This window comes from Berghia stephanieae, chromosome 11 (genome assembly GCF_034508935.2).
Source record: "Berghia stephanieae isolate SIO BIC M18660-M18661 chromosome 11, UCSD_Bste_1.3, whole genome shotgun sequence".
Lineage (NCBI taxonomy): Eukaryota > Metazoa > Mollusca > Gastropoda > Nudibranchia > Aeolidiidae > Berghia > Berghia stephanieae.
The window spans coordinates 24,649,566-24,667,115 of NC_088370.1; the positions used below are offsets into that span (position 1 = coordinate 24,649,566).

At 38.1% G+C, this 17,550-nt stretch overlaps 1 protein-coding gene across 1 annotated transcript in view; it reads left to right on the plus strand.

The window, feature by feature from the left end:
• Window positions 1-11,537, plus strand: part of LOC144957244 (survival of motor neuron-related-splicing factor 30-like) — a 23,724-nt gene extending 12,187 nt beyond the window's left edge. Inside the window, exons 5-8 of the mRNA XM_078888322.1 lie at window positions 4,534-4,613; window positions 5,712-5,838; window positions 8,487-9,370; window positions 9,722-11,537. Coding sequence (XP_078744448.1) covers window positions 4,534-4,613; window positions 5,712-5,838; window positions 8,487-8,633 — 354 coding nt within the window. The 3' untranslated portion in view covers window positions 8,634-9,370; window positions 9,722-11,537. The remainder of the gene's footprint in view (window positions 1-4,533; window positions 4,614-5,711; window positions 5,839-8,486; window positions 9,371-9,721) is intronic.
• Window positions 11,538-17,550: the final 6,013 nt, after the last annotated feature.

Here is a 17,550-nt window from a genome sequence, read left to right on the forward strand (position 1 = left end):
TGTGGAATACTATCTGTACTAACTGTTGATGTTATATCGTTGTTGTCAGTGGTATGAATAGGTGTAGTGTGAATGTGATGCATTTCTCTTAGCCTGTCTTTTACGTTTGTATGTAATATGTGTGTATATGCAGGATGTATGGGTGTATGTATGTGTGTGTTTGTGTGTGAGAGAGAGAGAGAGAGAGAGAGAGAGAGAGAGAGAGAGAGAGAGAGAGAGAGAGAGGAATACCTTTTTCTACCATATTCATTGCTTCTATTATCTACTACGCCACTGTGATGGTGTTGATGTTTGGTGTAATGATGGTGGTTTTGTTTCTATTTGTCATAGTGAAGTAAAACCTACACACACAATATATTGCTTTATATGTTCTCTAGGAGTGTGTTAAATTGTTTAATCCATTTATCTCCATATCTTTTAAATACAATACAAAATACAAATGAAGAGAACATACCAGATGTCCAGCCCATTACATTTATGACCATTAAAAACGTAGAATCAGAAAATGAATGTTTTACTGTGTGTAATAATATAAAGACTGGACAAAGCATTAATTAGTTTCGGAATCCAACGTCTGATTTTAAAGATTTGAATTTTTTATTGTCCGCACAACAACAAAAATATTTTAAAATGGTAGGGATTTTAAATTGCTTATAAAACCTATCAGAATAATCACAATAAAACGAAAAAAGAAACAACATAACAAGTGAAAGTAGTACTGTCTGTTCCATAAGTTAATATTATTGTAATGTAAGTGGTCATCTAGATATGGTGTTATATTACATCACGAAAATGCAATACTTTGCGTCTTAACCCTCAAAAAGGGGAATCCCCGTCCAGGTAGCCACTTTTATAGCATGCAGCTGCTGTTGTCAGTCACTTGCTGGGTTCCAGCAGTATAACTAAGTGATCCGATTTTATGAAGAAATAAACAGCAGTGAGGGGGGACTGTTACTACTACTACTACTACTACTACTACTACTACTACTACTACTACCTGGGTGTGGTTCCTTACCTCCCACAGTGGGCAGGGAGGCACTTACTGTGTCTTCTATCCTCCTTTATCTGTTTCCAACATGCTTTCTGTCTTTGTCTTGGAATGAGATTACTTGGTTTTGTCCAGGTCCTGGCCAGATACCTTAGCTGGGAGAGAAATAGTCAAATGTATAGTTAGAGTTTTGGGAAATGATATTTTTTGTCTTCTAAATCATCTCTCTGGTATGTACTGTTATTTTTTTATTTTTAACGTCTGATTTGTAAACATTTGAGTGTATTCCTCTTAGTGGGATCATGTGCTGGTGTCTGGATGAGACTTTTAGGTGACTGACAGTGTGCTCTTGGAATCTACATCTTTTCTCTATTTGAACCTTTCTCCTTTGTCTTACTTTTTCTTGGGTGCTTTAATTGTACGAGGGCTCTTTCATAATTAACCGAAAAATGCCTGTAAAATCCGCGTTTTTTATGCTATCAACAAAATTCTTGCACGTGTTCATACCTTGACTCATCCTTCATTTCTCTACGTAACAGCCAAGTCTGTCGACACACTTCTGCCAACGCCGCACCATGGAATAGATACCCTCTCGGAAGAAATTTCCGTCAAGGTTTTGTAGCCATTTCCGCACATGGTCAACAAGCTCTTCATCGACATCAAAGCGCTTTCCTGCCAGCTCACGTTTCAGTGGCCCAAAGAGGTGACAATCAGATGGTGCGAGGTCTGGACTGTGTGGTGGGTGTGGCAAAATCTCCCATCCATATTTCTCTAGCCAACCTTGCGTCACTCGTGCTGTGTGGGGTGTAGCGTTGTCGTGTTGCAAAATGACCCCGTTGGTCAACTGCCCTGGGCGCTTTCTGCGAATGGCCTCCCTAAGCTTGTCAAGAGTTTGGCAGTACCTTGCAACATTGATTGTTTCTCGAACAGAATAACACCACGACTGTCCCAGAAAACAGTTCCCATTATTTTCTTTGCTGACCGCATGACTTTGAATTTCTTCTCGACAGGTGAGGATGGATGTTTCCATGTCATCGAATCTTGCTTTGTTTCTGGGGTGCAATGGTGCAACCAAGTCTCATCACCGGTGACTATGCTGTCTAGAAAAGTCACATCGTACCCTAGAAAGTATCTGCCGGCGTTGGCAGTATGCCCGTGAACCCTGCGTGAGCTCTTGCTTCTTCTCAAAAGTTCCCTGCAGATGTCCAATCTTTGTTCTTTATGATTGTCTGTCAATTGCTTAGGAACCCATCTTGCGCGGACTTTTCTGTAGCCAAGTTCATCAAATACAATTCTATGGGCTGAAGTTTCCGAAATTTCAAGACTGCTTGCGATTTCATGAAGTTTCAACCTCCTGTCTTGACGAATAAGCTCATCAACTCGCTTCACATTGTCTTCTGACGTCGCAGTTATCGAACGCCCTCTCCCTTCCCTGTCTGTCAAGTCGGAATGGCCGGCTTCAAACAAATTACACCAGTGATAGACTTGTGTACGGCTTATAACATGCTCACCATATACACTCTGAAGTTCTTTATGAATTTCGGTAGGATTCAGACTTTTGGCGTTCAAAAAACGTATGACAGCTCTGATTTCCTCCTTTGACCAAGTTTCAAGGTGGGCCGCCATCTTTAAAATCGTCTAGAAATTCATTGTGCAAAATGATGCACTTCATAATTTCTGGGAATATCCGTAAGGAAATAAAGAATATCATGCCGTTTACAGAATTAAAAAATCTCCACTGGTTGCTGAGCAATGGGCATTTTTCTGTTATTTCTGAAAGAGCCCTCGTAATTCTAGAACTTTTGACTATACCACTTTCTTCCTTTTTTACTGGCGCTGATATGACCTTAATGTGTTGCAAGCACCGTAAAACCCTTAAAAACACAAACCACCTCCTCCTCCTACTACTACTACCACTACTACTACCACCACCACCACCACTACTACTACTACTACAAATACTAATACCACCACCACTACTACTACTACTAAAGAAGTGCAGAACACTGAACAGATTGGAGAGAGCTATAGCAGCATCAGCTGATGTGTTAAAGTTATTTAGCTAAAGTTCAATAGTCTATCCTCCTCTCTTCTCTTCTCTTCAATCCTCATCCCACAGTGGGTATGGACCACCGACTTGCGATGTTGGCCAGTCTTTCCGTCTCCTGTCAGCGCATCCCAGATCTCTCCAGCTCTACCAGAAGGTCTCTCCTCCAGGTTGACCTTGGTCTTCCTTTTTTCTTCTTTCCGTATGGATTCCATTGCAGGGCTGTCCTTTGGTTTCCTCAATGTTTGTCCTATCCATCTCCATTTTCTTTTGTATTATTGCCTTTCAACGGCTTCTTGTCCAGCTCTTCTCCACACTTCTTCATTTTAAATTGTGTCAATCCATTTTATCTTCAGGATTTTGTGAAGACATCTATTGACAAAGGTTTCTATCCACCTATTACTTTTTTTTATCAGTGACTCTTGTGTGTTTTTTAAATAATTAATTTGACCACTGTAGGTACTGAATTCCTGTTGACCACCTTCTCAACAAAGTGGGTGAGAGACAAAAATTTTGTTTACATTTCACACAACCTATTGACACCATCGACTTACTGTCTAAAAATAGATTTAGATGGGAATAGCTCTCAGGGAAAGATTCTAATGATAACATGTGCGGCTATGTGGTCTGGTGATATGACACTCGCTTTCGGATCGGAAGGTCCTGGGTTCAAGTCTCGCTCGGTGCATAATTGAGTCCTTGGAAAAGGCTCTTTACTAATATTCTCTCACCATACTCAGGTGTAAAATGAGTGCCTGGCCGTTAACAGCGATGTCCCTGTCAGAAAAAAAAATTGTAATATTGTCTAACAGGCGTCATGTCTCGTTCTATATGTTACGTGTTGCTGTTGGTCAGGCCCCTTGTAATTCGCTTTGAGCATATTTGGTGAATATTGTACTATATAAAAGCTATTTTAAAAAATAAGAAAAGAAAGAAAAACTCAAGTTTTTTTCTCAATCTATATTCTCAATCTTGACAAAGATGTAATGGGCTTGCTTGGTGTTGTCACTGTAGAACTGATGTTCAGTATGCCATGGGTGGGGTGGGGTATTTTCAAGCTCCCTGAAACCAATTTACGGATGATAATGATGATGATGATACTTGGGAATGCCTTTTTGGTTTAATTGTTTTATTTATTTTATCGGGTTTTTTACATTTTTCTTCATAAATTACCTGATAACTAGGTTGTCAATTTTCTGTATATTTACAGAATTCAGTATGTTATAAACCCTCAGTATATTTTCCAATCACCTGCTAAATGGAGAAAAACAGTTAAATATGTATTGTCTTTTTACTGGAGTTTAGCACTCAGAAAGGGATCTGCCTATTTGTTTGCGTAAAAGTTCAGTAAAATTTTGTCTCTTGAAACGGCAACCTGGTGATAATTGTAAGGTTCCGTTCCCCCCTCCCCTCACCCCCCAGTTAATTTTTCTAAACATGGAAAGTTCTATTGCCTCTGGTTTTAGAGAGTTCTATTTTTTCTTCCTTTCTCATCTAGATTTCCATGTTGAAAACCATAGACCCCACGTTGAAGAGAGGGGCTAAAGGCGACAGGATAGCTGATGCCAAGAAATCAAAGTTGGTGTTTATTTGAAATTTAGGATTTGTGCCCAGAATATAATGATAATAATATTTTGTTGTTGTTGTTATTATTATTATTATTATTTTATTATACTAATTTTAATAATGATAATGATTATAATTATAAAATTATGATGATGATAACAATAAGCAAGCAAAACAACAAAGTTCCTCAATAGCAATCTTAAGGGGTACCCTATTTCAACCAAAACTATATTGATGAAAGCACATTGTGCGACCTTCATTCCACCAAAGATGTAAAAGCTGTGAATAAGTCTCAGAATGGACCAGCAAAACGCATCACAGTCTGAGGGCCTACTGAAAATAATCACTCTGGAAAATTTTCGACATTCCTATGTGGCTTTTTAAAAAAAGTAGTCCTTCAGAGTCATTAGGCCTATGGGGCTTTAGTTTATCCCGGTTTCTGTAGCGTGAAACGAACAATAGCAATTGCTTGCTATCCTTTGGATAGGATGCTAGTCTATTGCAAAGTACTTCCATCAGATCTAACAGACCCGGCTACCCATTCACTGCTGGATAGATAGGGGGATCAGGAAAAAATCTTGACTGCACCCGGGATCGATCTCAGTCCCTTTGCGTGTGAAGCAAGTGCTCTACCAAGCTGTCGGGACCCCCCTTTTGGCTTTAAACCGCTTTAAAATGCAAGAATTGTAGCTAGAGGGTAGGAAGCCAGAATTAGTCTTGCCACCAGCATGGACGCCATTACTAGTTTTTCTCATCCATAATCAGCTGGAACAGACGTCTCTCTGATGCCGCAGAAGCTGCTTCTATAAATATGTTTAGACAAATTATAAAAGTCTGTCACCAGAATGAAATTATAAATCTATATGAACTGTGGTCTGGTCCCCTTCAGAACCGGTGAATAATAATGATAATGATGGAGCCGGAGTTTATCCCGTTTTCTATAACGCAAAAGACAGAAGCAAATGCTTGTCTATCCCAAAACACATTCCGCCAGATCTAACAGATCCAGCTACCCAATCTCTACTGGGTGAATAATCTTTCATTATGATAATAATTTACTTTACTAGTGAATTCATAAAAGGAATATTTAAACGATGCATTTTTCTTTAGGAAGGACTTGATAGCTGAGCAACGCGAGTACAAGAGGAAGAAAGCTCAGAAGAAAGCCCAGAGGATGAAACAGTTGGAGGAGGAACACGAACAGGAGAAGAACAAATGGCTGGATTTTAATGTCAAAGTGAGTGCCTTTCATTAGGTGTTGGGTTTTATGCTAAATTAGAAGGACATGGGTTGGAAATGCTGTCCCTTCAATGAAGTATCAACAACTTATCTTATGGTGCCAGGTGTAACCACTGCTGGCATTGATAATTGTCAAAAATTACAAAGGGGCAAAATTTTAGGAGTTGTCAGTGAATGATAGAGTCATCAAATTGTGTCATGATAGAGAAGTTGTCGGTGAATGATAAAGTCATCAAAGTTTGTCATGATGGTGAAGTTATAAGTGAATGATAAAGTCATCAAATTGTGTCATGATAGAGAAGTTTTCAGTGAATGATAAAGTCATCACAGTGTCTCGATATAAGAGTTGTCAGTCAAAGATAAAGTCATCAAAGTGTGTCATAATAGAGACATTTTTAATACATGACCATCCATCCCTGCCAACTGTCACTGCCATGACAGGGTTTTCACCTTGAGAACTGCGTAGGGCATTGTTCATTGAATAAAACTTTAAACAGGAATTTTTGGGACCAAAGCTCATTTATGAAGATCTTTATTAAATTCGGTTGTGGGGTACATCATTGATCTATAAAGTTAGTCTAAGTGACTGCCTATTTAAATTCGTTTGGGTTTTTTTGTTTTGTTTTTTCATATGTGTGGCTATGTGGTCATGGTATGACACTCGCTTTGAGATCAGAAGGTCCTGGGTTCGAGTCTCGCTCAGCCCATAGTTAGTCCTCTATGCTCACATTCTCTCACTGTACTCGGGTGTAAAATGAGTACCTGGTCGTTAACAGTGTTGTCTCTGTCCGAAAAAAATTGTAATATCGCCTAACAGTCGTCATGTCTCGTCCTACATGTTAAGTGTTGCTGTTGGCCAGGGACCCCTTGTAAAAAGCTCCTAGCACGATTAGTGGATGTTGCCCGATATTTTTAAAAAAAATTTAATAAATAACTCAATTAGAACCACAAATATTATAAAGGGTATTATAAATTTGAAGTAACCAGGTCTGCATGAGAAAACAATACTTATGTGATTTGAATTCATCATTTCATGGCTTCTTTTTTTTTTACTCACTGATTCCCATGACTGGATGGTCATCTAGAAGACTTGCAGGATGCAACCTTCACAATCAGGTGTCACTCCTCAAAGCCTTCTCTATCAGCTCGTATAACATTCATCAAACCTGTCAATTCCTTGTTGTCTTGCCACATCGTTTTCTTTTGTCCTTCTTCTCTTGTTGACCTTCACCTTGCCTTGCATGACTGTCTCGCACAATCTGTCATGTCTGACCAAGTGTCTTAATCATTGCAAGCAGTGGTTCTTGTTTTCCCCTCAGCTTTCCGACTTCTTCAAGTAACATCTTTGTTAGGTTTGTGTTCTGGGTGGGGTTCCCATAGTGGGCAATGAGGCACTTACTATTGTCTTCTATCCACCTATAGATAGAATGCGCTTGGCCAAGGAGTTCACAACATTGTCATCCGGAAGTATAACAGACCAACACACAAACTCTGTGTAACCATGAACTTTTATAACTCACAAACGGGGATGGCAAAAACAATAACAAAGGCCTGAGTGACATCATCTGCATACTATCTGTATCTGTTTTCCAACATGCTTTCGGTCTTTGTCTTGGAGTGAGATCACCTGGTTTAGCCCTGGCCCTGGCTGGGACGGAAATATATGGTTAGAGTTTCGGGAGATATTTTTTTTGTTCATCTCTCTTGTTATGCACTGTATTTTTTTTTGTTTTTCATATGATTTGTAAATATTTTGAGTGTGTTCCTCTTTACTGGGACTTGTACTTGTGTCTGGATGAGACATTTAGGTGATCTCAAACTAATCTACATCTGTTCCCTATTTGAACTAATTCACCTTTGTCTTACTTATTCTTGGGTGGTGTAATTGTAATTCTAGAGCTTTTTACTTTCCCATTTTCGTCCTTTTACTTGCACTGATATTACCTTAATGTTTTGCTAGAACCGTATAACAGACCAACACACAAACTCTGTGTAACCATGAACTTTTATAACTCACAAACGCGGATGGCAAAAACAATAACAAAGGCCTGAGTGACATCATCTGCATACTATCTGTATCTGTTTTCCAACATGCTTTCGGTCTTTGTCTTGGAGTGAGATCACCTGGTTTAGCCCTGGCCCTGGCTGGGACGGAAATATATGGTTAGAGTTTCGGGAGATATTTTTTTTGTTCATCTCTCTTGTTATGCACTGTATTTTTTTTTGTTTTTCATATGATTTGTAAATATTTTGAGTGTGTTCCTCTTTACGGGGACTTGTACTTGTGTCTGGATGAGACATTTAGGTGATCTCAAACTAATCTACATCTGTTCCCTATTTGAACTAATTCACCTTTGTCTTACTTATTCTTGGGTGGTGTAATTGTAATTCTAGAGCTTTTTACTTTCCCATTTTCGTCCTTTTACTTGCACTGATATTACCTTAATGTTTTGCTAGAACCGTAGAACCCTCATAAACGTACAAAAAACAATAGGCTTATGTTAAACGTCTTCTTATTGATCCTTTCAAATTAAAAAATGTAAGGAATCGTGATTTCCATTTTGTTTGTTTTTTTCTCAACAAGTTTAAATCAGAAATTTTCCATTTCATTCCACAAATTCTTTATTCCCCTCTCCTCCATCACAGACATTTTCCAAAACAAGCAAGGGCAGAGTGAAAAAGAGTATATTCGCCACCCCTGACACAGTGTCTGGAAAAGTAGGTGTCGGGACGTGTGGATCGGGTGGCAAACCTATGACGTCATACCAACATCAGGAAAAGTGGAAGAAGTGATTTGATTGAGTAGATAGTATGTTGTGAGTGTGTGGGTTCGGCTTGCGGGGAGGGGGAGCTAGGGGCTGTTGTAATTGCTTCTGCTTCCTAATTTTTTTTATATTGGGGGGAGGGGGGGGGGGGGTTGACAATGATGGTAAATAATTCTTTTTTTTTTAGGGAACGTGTCATTGTGGGCGAAGTGGTTATTGGTCAGTACTGTCCCCAGGCACCTGTTGGACAGTACTGACTAATAGCCTTGCCGTTGCGGAGTGGTTATTGGTCAGTGCTGAGTACGGGTTCCTTTGGTTTATGCAGAATTATTAATTATTTATTGAAAATAATTATTATTAGTGTTAACTTATATACGTTAGCTCTAGTATGACTAGAATCTAGGGGTGTCGAAATGGGACAAAATTTTGCCACATTTCCAACTCACCTGGGACTGCAATAGGCTTCAACAGTCATGACGCATGGTAACTTAGTAACTGGCTCCGACAAGCATAAAAGTGTATCCAGAGGAGAAAAACATTATAATTATAAATATGATCTTGTTTTGACTTTTATACATTCTGATCACATGACAGATGAAAAGTTCTAGACAGCATGAAGAATAAAAAGTACCGGTTTTCTTTGTTTAGAACCACGCTGCTCATCGTTGCTGGGTGACGTGACATCAGACTATTGAATCCAATTACGTTTAATGGCAATGAATAATAAAGTGGCAGAGATGAAATATATAGACCTGTATATTCTCAGTCAATTAACTGAAATCAGTCAATTTGTCAAATTCAAATATTTAAAAAAAGGAAAGAAAAAGAAAGAAATTAAAAAAAAAAAGAATTCACAAATCGTAGTCGAATGACCGTAAAGTAATTAGGAGTGTTCCACAGCGCTACGCGTAGCTCATGGGGACCGTTTATATTAACGATATATATATTGCCAAGACTAAGCGACGCTTTTTATAAAAGGCGTGTCTGAACACATCCCTGGGTATTTTCACACATCCTTCGTTAAATTATTTTTTCACTTTCCAAACCTTTCGTGATCCCAACTGTAGCCAATTTTAACTGAGCCACCGAGCGATAAATTTCACTGTTTCATCTAAGCCAAAATTGACCACATTTACCTGGCGAGTCTCAAAACTATGATAAAGTAAATTGCGAATGTTATGTAGACACCTTCAAATCGAAAGTTAGGATAGATTGCTACAAGTTCATTTCGATTGCCTCACGTTGTAAACAAACTGGTTGACTGTTTCTTCACTGATTGGGTACCTGATTATAAGGAACAATGGTAAGTAGCTTAATTAATTCCCGTGCAAATCAGGACGTTTTCTGCCATTGTTTTGCTCAAGCCCAAGCGAGCTTGCTGTTTTGTGGCGATTTACCTTCATTTCGATTCTTTGAATTTTTCGGCTATCTACGCCTGCCGAAGTTTCTTCTTGATAATTCACTTCTACTTAATAATTCAGTGTATTGGCCAGAAGTCATATTTATTTAAGTTTTTTTTTTTTCTGTCATTTACTGATTGAAAATCAAGTTTGCTCATTGCTACATTATTCTAATGTTCTCACAATGGCTTAGCTGTTCGTGGATCGCAATTCAGACTTGTCGAGCATCGATAAAGATGTGAGGAATAAATTCAATAGGTCATGGCTAGAAGTTAAAGATGATAATGGTGATTATTTTTCTGACTATGTCAAAAAAATTCCAGAGGCAGGAATATGATTTTGATGAAGTCATCTTTACCTATATGAATGACATGCTTATTTAGCATTCCTTCTACATCAAATTATGGCAGTCATACTTCCAGTAAGAAATAACACCCACTATTTTAATGTATTGTATTTATCACTCTCCTCTCCAATGATGCCCTTATTTTTAAAAAAATAATTGAATCTTCAGTTTGTCGAAGAGTTTCAGTCAATTTTTATAGAGCTCATTTACAGGTCTAAATATATGAAGACGTGGAAACATCAACACATTAATTCAATCAATCCTAATATGAATATGAAGTGCCCACCCACTACTTTTAGTCCATATTACGATTTAAGAAGCTGTACTTTAAAACTGCGTTCACAAGTTTCATTATTTTCAGTATATTCTTATAATAATAATAATAAATATTTAAAATGGAATAATCCATTTGTTATCAAGTTTCTCCTCCTTTCCATCAATATTTTATTGCATTGCAATGACACCAAAAAAAAAAAAAAAAAAAAAAACCTTCATTATTAGAATGGTCAAAGTATTATAAAAGAATCATAACAAGAAATATTATATAACATCTTTTCCTATTTTTTTGAAAATTTGAACAATAACGAAAATATACAAAAACAAAAAAAAAAATAACCCAAAAAAAAAATTTTTTTTTAATGAACTCCAGAGGAATAAAATGGACATAATAAAATAAAAAGAATCTAATGGTGGCTGAAAACAACGAGAGTCATTCCGTTGCTCTCACGCATTAGACATTAATCAAACTTATCAAAGTGTTATTAAGCGTCATGGGATAAGTTGGCTTGGGATTTTAATTTTTTTTTTTTAATGGAATAATTAGGTAGTGATTACTAAGTGCGAAGAGGTCTTTGTCAGCACTGACGAATAGGCCATATGTTCGTCATCAATGGCGGGCAGTGACACAGATCAAAGAGAGGGGGTCTGTGGGTGGTGTCACCCGTTGTTGAGTACTGACCAATAGGCACCAGCGGCCATTGGACAATACTGACCATAGCCCTAGCCTTTTGTGAGTGTCAGCAGATGTTGTCATTGAGAGTTTTGTGTCTGCCTTTTTATAGTGTATATATGTGTGTGAGTGAGAGAGAGAGAGACAGGGGTTGGGAGTGAGGAAGACATCTGTTACTCATTGACCATTATTGTAAATTGTATATTTTGTTCTTAATAAAGTTGCTGTAACTTGAAATCATTTGTTTCTGTTACTACAATATGCAGTCCAACCTACTTATAACAATAACATTCAACAAGAAAATTCTCTATATTTCCCAAGGGGTCTTTTGACTTTAGCCTCTTTTCCAAGGCGAGACTTGAATAACCCAGGCATCAGCCGCACTGCAGCACCGCAAGGTGAGTTAGAGCGAGGTGACTTGCTCAAGACTCGAGGCCATGACATCTCTCTATAGCCACACGGTGCCGTGCCCTGTTTTTTTCCCTATAGATATCATTAGTACTAAGAAATTCACCATAGCAACATACATTTTAGTACAAAATCTGTATAGCAACATCGATATGGTGGTAATCATCAACTTCAAATCAACAGTAAAGGTAAAATATCTGGATCAATGAAAATATTTGCAGAATGATATTCTGTAGTCGTTTTTCTTCTTTTTTCATTTTGGGGGTTGAGAATAAAGAGACCCTTTGTCACGGAAAGATGCTCTAGGATAAACTGGAAGACACTATTTAAAAAGTTGGCCAGAAAACTCGTCCTTCAAATATTGATTGATTTAAATTACCTTCATCTTGGCAAAAACTTTCAAACCTAGAATTTCCTTGAAGACATCGCGAGGTCTCGGGTTTTGAATTTTTACAAAAGATGAGGGTCATTTAAATCAATCGATATTTGACGGACTAGTCTTCTGGCCAAATTTTAAAATAAAAATATATGTGATTTTCCAGAATGCGACAGTCAACTGGTTAAAAGAGCTTGTTGTGAGTTCCCTCTGTAGTAAGGTGAGCTTTTTAAAAAATAAATTAAGCACAATATCCATTAAAATGATAATAAATATATTAAATAATTTGTATAGAGTGCAGAGTCCATGCTTAAAGGCAATACAATAAAACGGGTATTCACAAAGGAAATTCTAAGAATTTCACTATAACTTAATTTGAAAAACTAGATTAAATAAAAGCTAGACCAGGTCTATTTTAAACAACTATGTCTTTAACTTGGACTTGAAAGAGTGAAAAGTTTGAGAATTTCTGGTTGTGGAAGAAAATAAAAGTGGAATTGATCGTGTTAGTGGTCGTGTCATTTTCTCACTCAATCATCCATTATCTCAATCAGAAATAGGCATCGCTACTGAAATTAAATCAAAGAGTTGGAATGGAAGTGGAAACGAACACAACTTTGTTGAAACTATCGATAGACACAATGGCAGACCTGCCTACCATTTTTTTTAATTTGTAGAATTACGAAATTTTGGCTCCAATTTCAGAAGTTCATGAACATGTCTTAAATCATTAAATCTTATTGAAAATAAAAGTTGATGCCAGACTACACATCTTTCCACTGTACTTTAGCCATTTGTCTGTCTTGATAAGCGGCAAATGATTAATGAGTTAATTAACAAGTAATGATGCATTGGTTGATCTGCTTTAGACGAGACGAGACAATGCTGCATTGAATAAATTATATACAGTAGAATTACTTTAAACCAAAATTTTGGGGACCTTCTAAACCATTTCGGTTTAAAGCAAGTTCCCGTTTTGCGATGTTTTTCAAGAGTAGTAACTATTTAAGAAATTTGCTCATTTAATCGTATCATGGGTTTCCCCTTAAATGTAGTGGTTGAATAAATGCCGTCTTCGTAACCATTTAAAAATTTTTTTTATTATTTGGTGTGTTTTAAAAATATTTTTGGAGGTTTTCGTTTTCTATTCAAAATTGTTGAAAGAGTTGAGTTCGGGATGCCGTGTTTTTTACATATCTCCGTCTTGATCAACTTTTTTTTCATCGACTTCACGTAGTATTTTGATTTTAAACTCTGTGTAAGCACAACAAAGGTGTCATCCCTTGTGAAGAATATAGGCATTAAAATTGACCCAACTATTACGAAACCTCTGTGGTGTAATGGTAGCACGTCTGACCGTTAACACTTCTTTTTTTTTTACATTTCATTTATTTGTTTTATATTCGACTAATTGGTAGGAGTGATGTAGTTGTCATATAATAATGTTATAACAAGTGTAACTAAATGACAAATTGCCATATTTATGGACAATAAAGATCTATTACTATTACTATCTGTAAATTTGTATGTTTTACGTCGCCATTTAGGTACACATTTCTTTGACACATTATTTATTTATTTAAACATTATTACGAGGTACAGACCAGCTAAAGAAATAGACCGTGGGTTCAGCCCATCCCATAACTGGATACAACAAATTACAATATCTTCACAATCGACGTGACGTGCACTTATTTTCAAGTCTGATATTTATAACCCAATTTATTCTGGGCTCATTATTGTTATGGAAATATCCCAAAATATTGTCCAATGTTAAACTAGGTCCATAATTACGTTCGAATGTCAGACCTACATATATGTAGACGTCGGTCACAATCTGTGCTTTACTTTAAACGAGAGCACGATTAAAAACCAAGATAAGGTAAAAATAGGATTCAATAGTCGTAACGTCACTTCCTTCCTAATAACGCATGGTAACTTAGTAACACTGGCTCTAAACTATCGGAACAATGTCTTCTTCTTCTTCCTTTGATTGCCCACAATCAATTGGTTGATTATTATGGCAAATATGAAACTGCTTTCTAATCTCTCTGTATTCCTTGTTTATAATCGTTAGTCTAAAATCAATTTCCAGGGACATTCAGGGGTCGTCAACGTTGGTCAGTGGTGGTTTGTGTAAGGTCGAAGTATTTGCATAGCAACTTGCCACAAAAGCATCAATTGTAGTGGCTTCGGTCACTTTAGCGTCAAGCTGGTTCCAGTCTTTGACCGTATGCGGCAAGAAGGAAAAACCACGGTATTGTGTTCTGTGTGTTATGAGGCTGTATTGGTTGTTGTTACCTCTTCTCTGTCTCAAAGGTGCTGGTATCAGTTTTTTCTCGATGACTGGGCGGTGGTGCTTGATCTTAAATAGCATTGTTAATCTTGCTGATTTTCTGCGATGTTCTAATTTCGGCCACTGTAGTTTTTCCAGCATGTCTGATACGCTTGAGGTGTTGTGATGTCTGTTCAGGACGTAGCGTGCAGCTCTTCTTTGCACTGATTCTATTTTTGAGATGTATTTTTGGGTGTGGGGATCCCAAACAGTGGAAGCGTATTCCAGAACAGGTCTTACAAATGTTTTGTATGCCTTTTCCTTGATTTTCGAGGAGCTAATTTTTAGGTTACGCCTTAAAAATCCCAGTGTTTTGTTTGCCTTACTTGTGATCTTGTTAATATGCTCATCCCATGTTAGGTCTTTTTTCATGCTAACACCAAGATATTTTGCAACATTCACTGTCTCCAATGTATGTCCATGAAAGTGGTATTCAGTTATCGTGGGTGTTTTTGATCTTGTTATGGACATTGATTCACACTTCACTGGGTGGAACTTCATCATATCCCAGCTTTCTTCCCATATTTCTAGTTGACGCAGATCCGCTTGCAGTTTGTCACTGTCAGTGCTGTAGACTGCAGTATCATCTGCAAAGAGTCTGGCTGTTGTGGTTAGATTAAGTGGCAGGTCATTAATGTATGCCAAGAATAGACAGGGTCCTAAGACAGATCCCTGAGGGACACCCGATCTAACAGGTACTTCAGTCGAGCGACATCCATTAACAATAACAGCTTGCTGGCGGTCATGTAGGAAGTTCTTAATCCATGTTTGGGTTGTGCCCTGTATGCCGTAACGACAGATCTTGTGCATAAGTAGGTTGTGATTCACACGGTCAAAGGCTTTGGCAAAGTCCATGATAAGGACGTCTGTATGGAGTCCCTTCTCCAGATTGGTTGTCAGTTCTTCCGTAAATTCCAGCAGTTGCAAGATCGCAAACGTCTGAAACCGTGTTGGTATTCGGTTAGTACATTGTGTTGTTCAAAGTGGTTCATGATGTTGCTGACGATGATGTGCTCCATTAGTTTGCAGATGATGCATGTCAAGGAGATGGGCCTATAATTTGCCGGGTCGTAGTGTTCTCCTTTCTTAAAAACGGGTGTTACATTGGCATTTCTCCAATCTGATGGTATTACACCTGAAGCCAAGGAGGACTTGAAGATGGCTGTGATGCCTGGGGCAAGTTCTGGAGCCAAGATGCGGGGGGATAGGTTGTCAGGACCACTGGCTTTGTGGGGGTTAAGTTTAAGTAGTAGTTTCATTACTCCTTCTTCTGTGATGGTAATGCCATTCATTATAGGAGTGTTGGTGGTCTTCATTGATGTCTTGTTAAGGAACTCTGCATTTGAAAATTCTTTTCCCTCACGAAGACAGATTGGAACTGTTTGTTAAGGATCTCTGCCTGCTCTTTGGGGTCTGAAATGAGATGTCCTTCCTTTTTTAGTGGTGCTATGCCAACATTATTAGATTTTTGTTTTTTTATATGTGACCAAAATCTTTTATTATTTTGTGATTTATTTTCATTTTCATCGCTAAAGATGCCGTTGAGGTGAGACCAGTAACTACGTCTCATTTCGCGTTGTATTGTCTGCTTCAGGATGCGAATTTCTGTTGTTAGTTTTTCATCACCAGACTTTTTCATTTTTCTGTACAGGCGATTCTTCTTTGCGATCATTCTTTTTAAATTTGATGTTATCCATGGCATGCTGGTCTTGCTTTTGGTGGTCTTGTGAGGTATGAACTCCTTGACGGCTTCCAGTAATGCGTTTTTGAAGTCGCACCATAGGTCTTCAGTTGTGGACTTATATTCATTCGTGAGAATATTGCAGCTGATATTTTTTGCAGAATTTCTTAAGTTTTCCCAGTTTGCCTTGGTGTAGAGGGGAATTTCTCTAATAGGTTGAGCCTTTTTTGTTGTATTGAGGCTAAACTCGCAGTATGGAATATCAAGGTCTGAGAGGCCTGGAATGATTTCCACCCTTGGTATTAGTTGTGGTGAGTTGGTAAGGACTAAGTCTAGTGTATTTTCTCCCTTCATGGGTTCATCAATTATCTGTTGTAGTCCATGGTCGTAAACAATATCCACGAAGTTAAGGTGTAGTTTTGGAAAAGGGCATTTTTCTTTTAATTTCATAGAGTTCCAGTTCCATCCTGGGAAGTTGAAGTCTCCGCCAATAAAGAGGTGCGCATTCTTCATCTGGGTTGCTCTTTGTAGGGTTATTTGGAGCCCAGCAAGACTGTCAGTGTCAGCAACATTTGGTCTATAGAATGATGCAACAAAGAGTGAGCGCCTTCCTTTTAGTTTTATGTGTGCCCATATTATTTCAGAATCTTCCACTTCCAGGTCTGGTACTTTGTAGCTGTCAATGTTGTCTCTAACCGCTATCAAGACCCCTCCTCCATTGCGATTTCGATCCTTTCGATATAGCTTGAAGCTGTGTGGGAAAATTTCTGCATCCGAAATGTCAGGGTCTAGCCATGTTTCAGTACCAATAATAATATCTGGTTTTAGACTGTCAATGAGATGGGGGAACTCGGCTCTTTTGGAACTTACAGACTGAAAATTAATATTGAGTATTCTTAGTGGCCTGTCTTTCCATTTGTTTTGTTGTCCTGCTCTAGAAGGGGTGGAAGCATGGAAAGGTTTGAATGTTTTGGTGGGGGTGGCGCCAAAAGAAGAAACACTCAGAGTTGAGAAATAATGGGAAAGGTTTGCTAATGAGTCAACACCATGGAGGTCAAAAGCAGTCCTGCTGTTGGGATTGCCACATACGGCACAGTACCATTGTTCGCTGCTATCATTTAGTTGGTTATATGTTGCTGACCCGATACTCTGACAGAGTCCATGGTACCACTGATTACATCTATCACAGACTACTCCTATATCATTCCATGTCACTGTTGTGTCACAAGTCCCACATATCCAAGAAGATGTGCATGATGTATTGTCATTGGACATCGTAAGGCACTTGAAAATGATAAAATTTGCCAAAAATATTCAATTTGTTTACAGAGAGAAAAGAATGACCGCCATCTTGGATGGCAGTTCAGCAGTTTTTTATGGCGGACGCCCGTATGAAATATTTCTCCGGCGAGCATAAAAACGCTTCCAGAGGGGAAAAAAACACATAAAT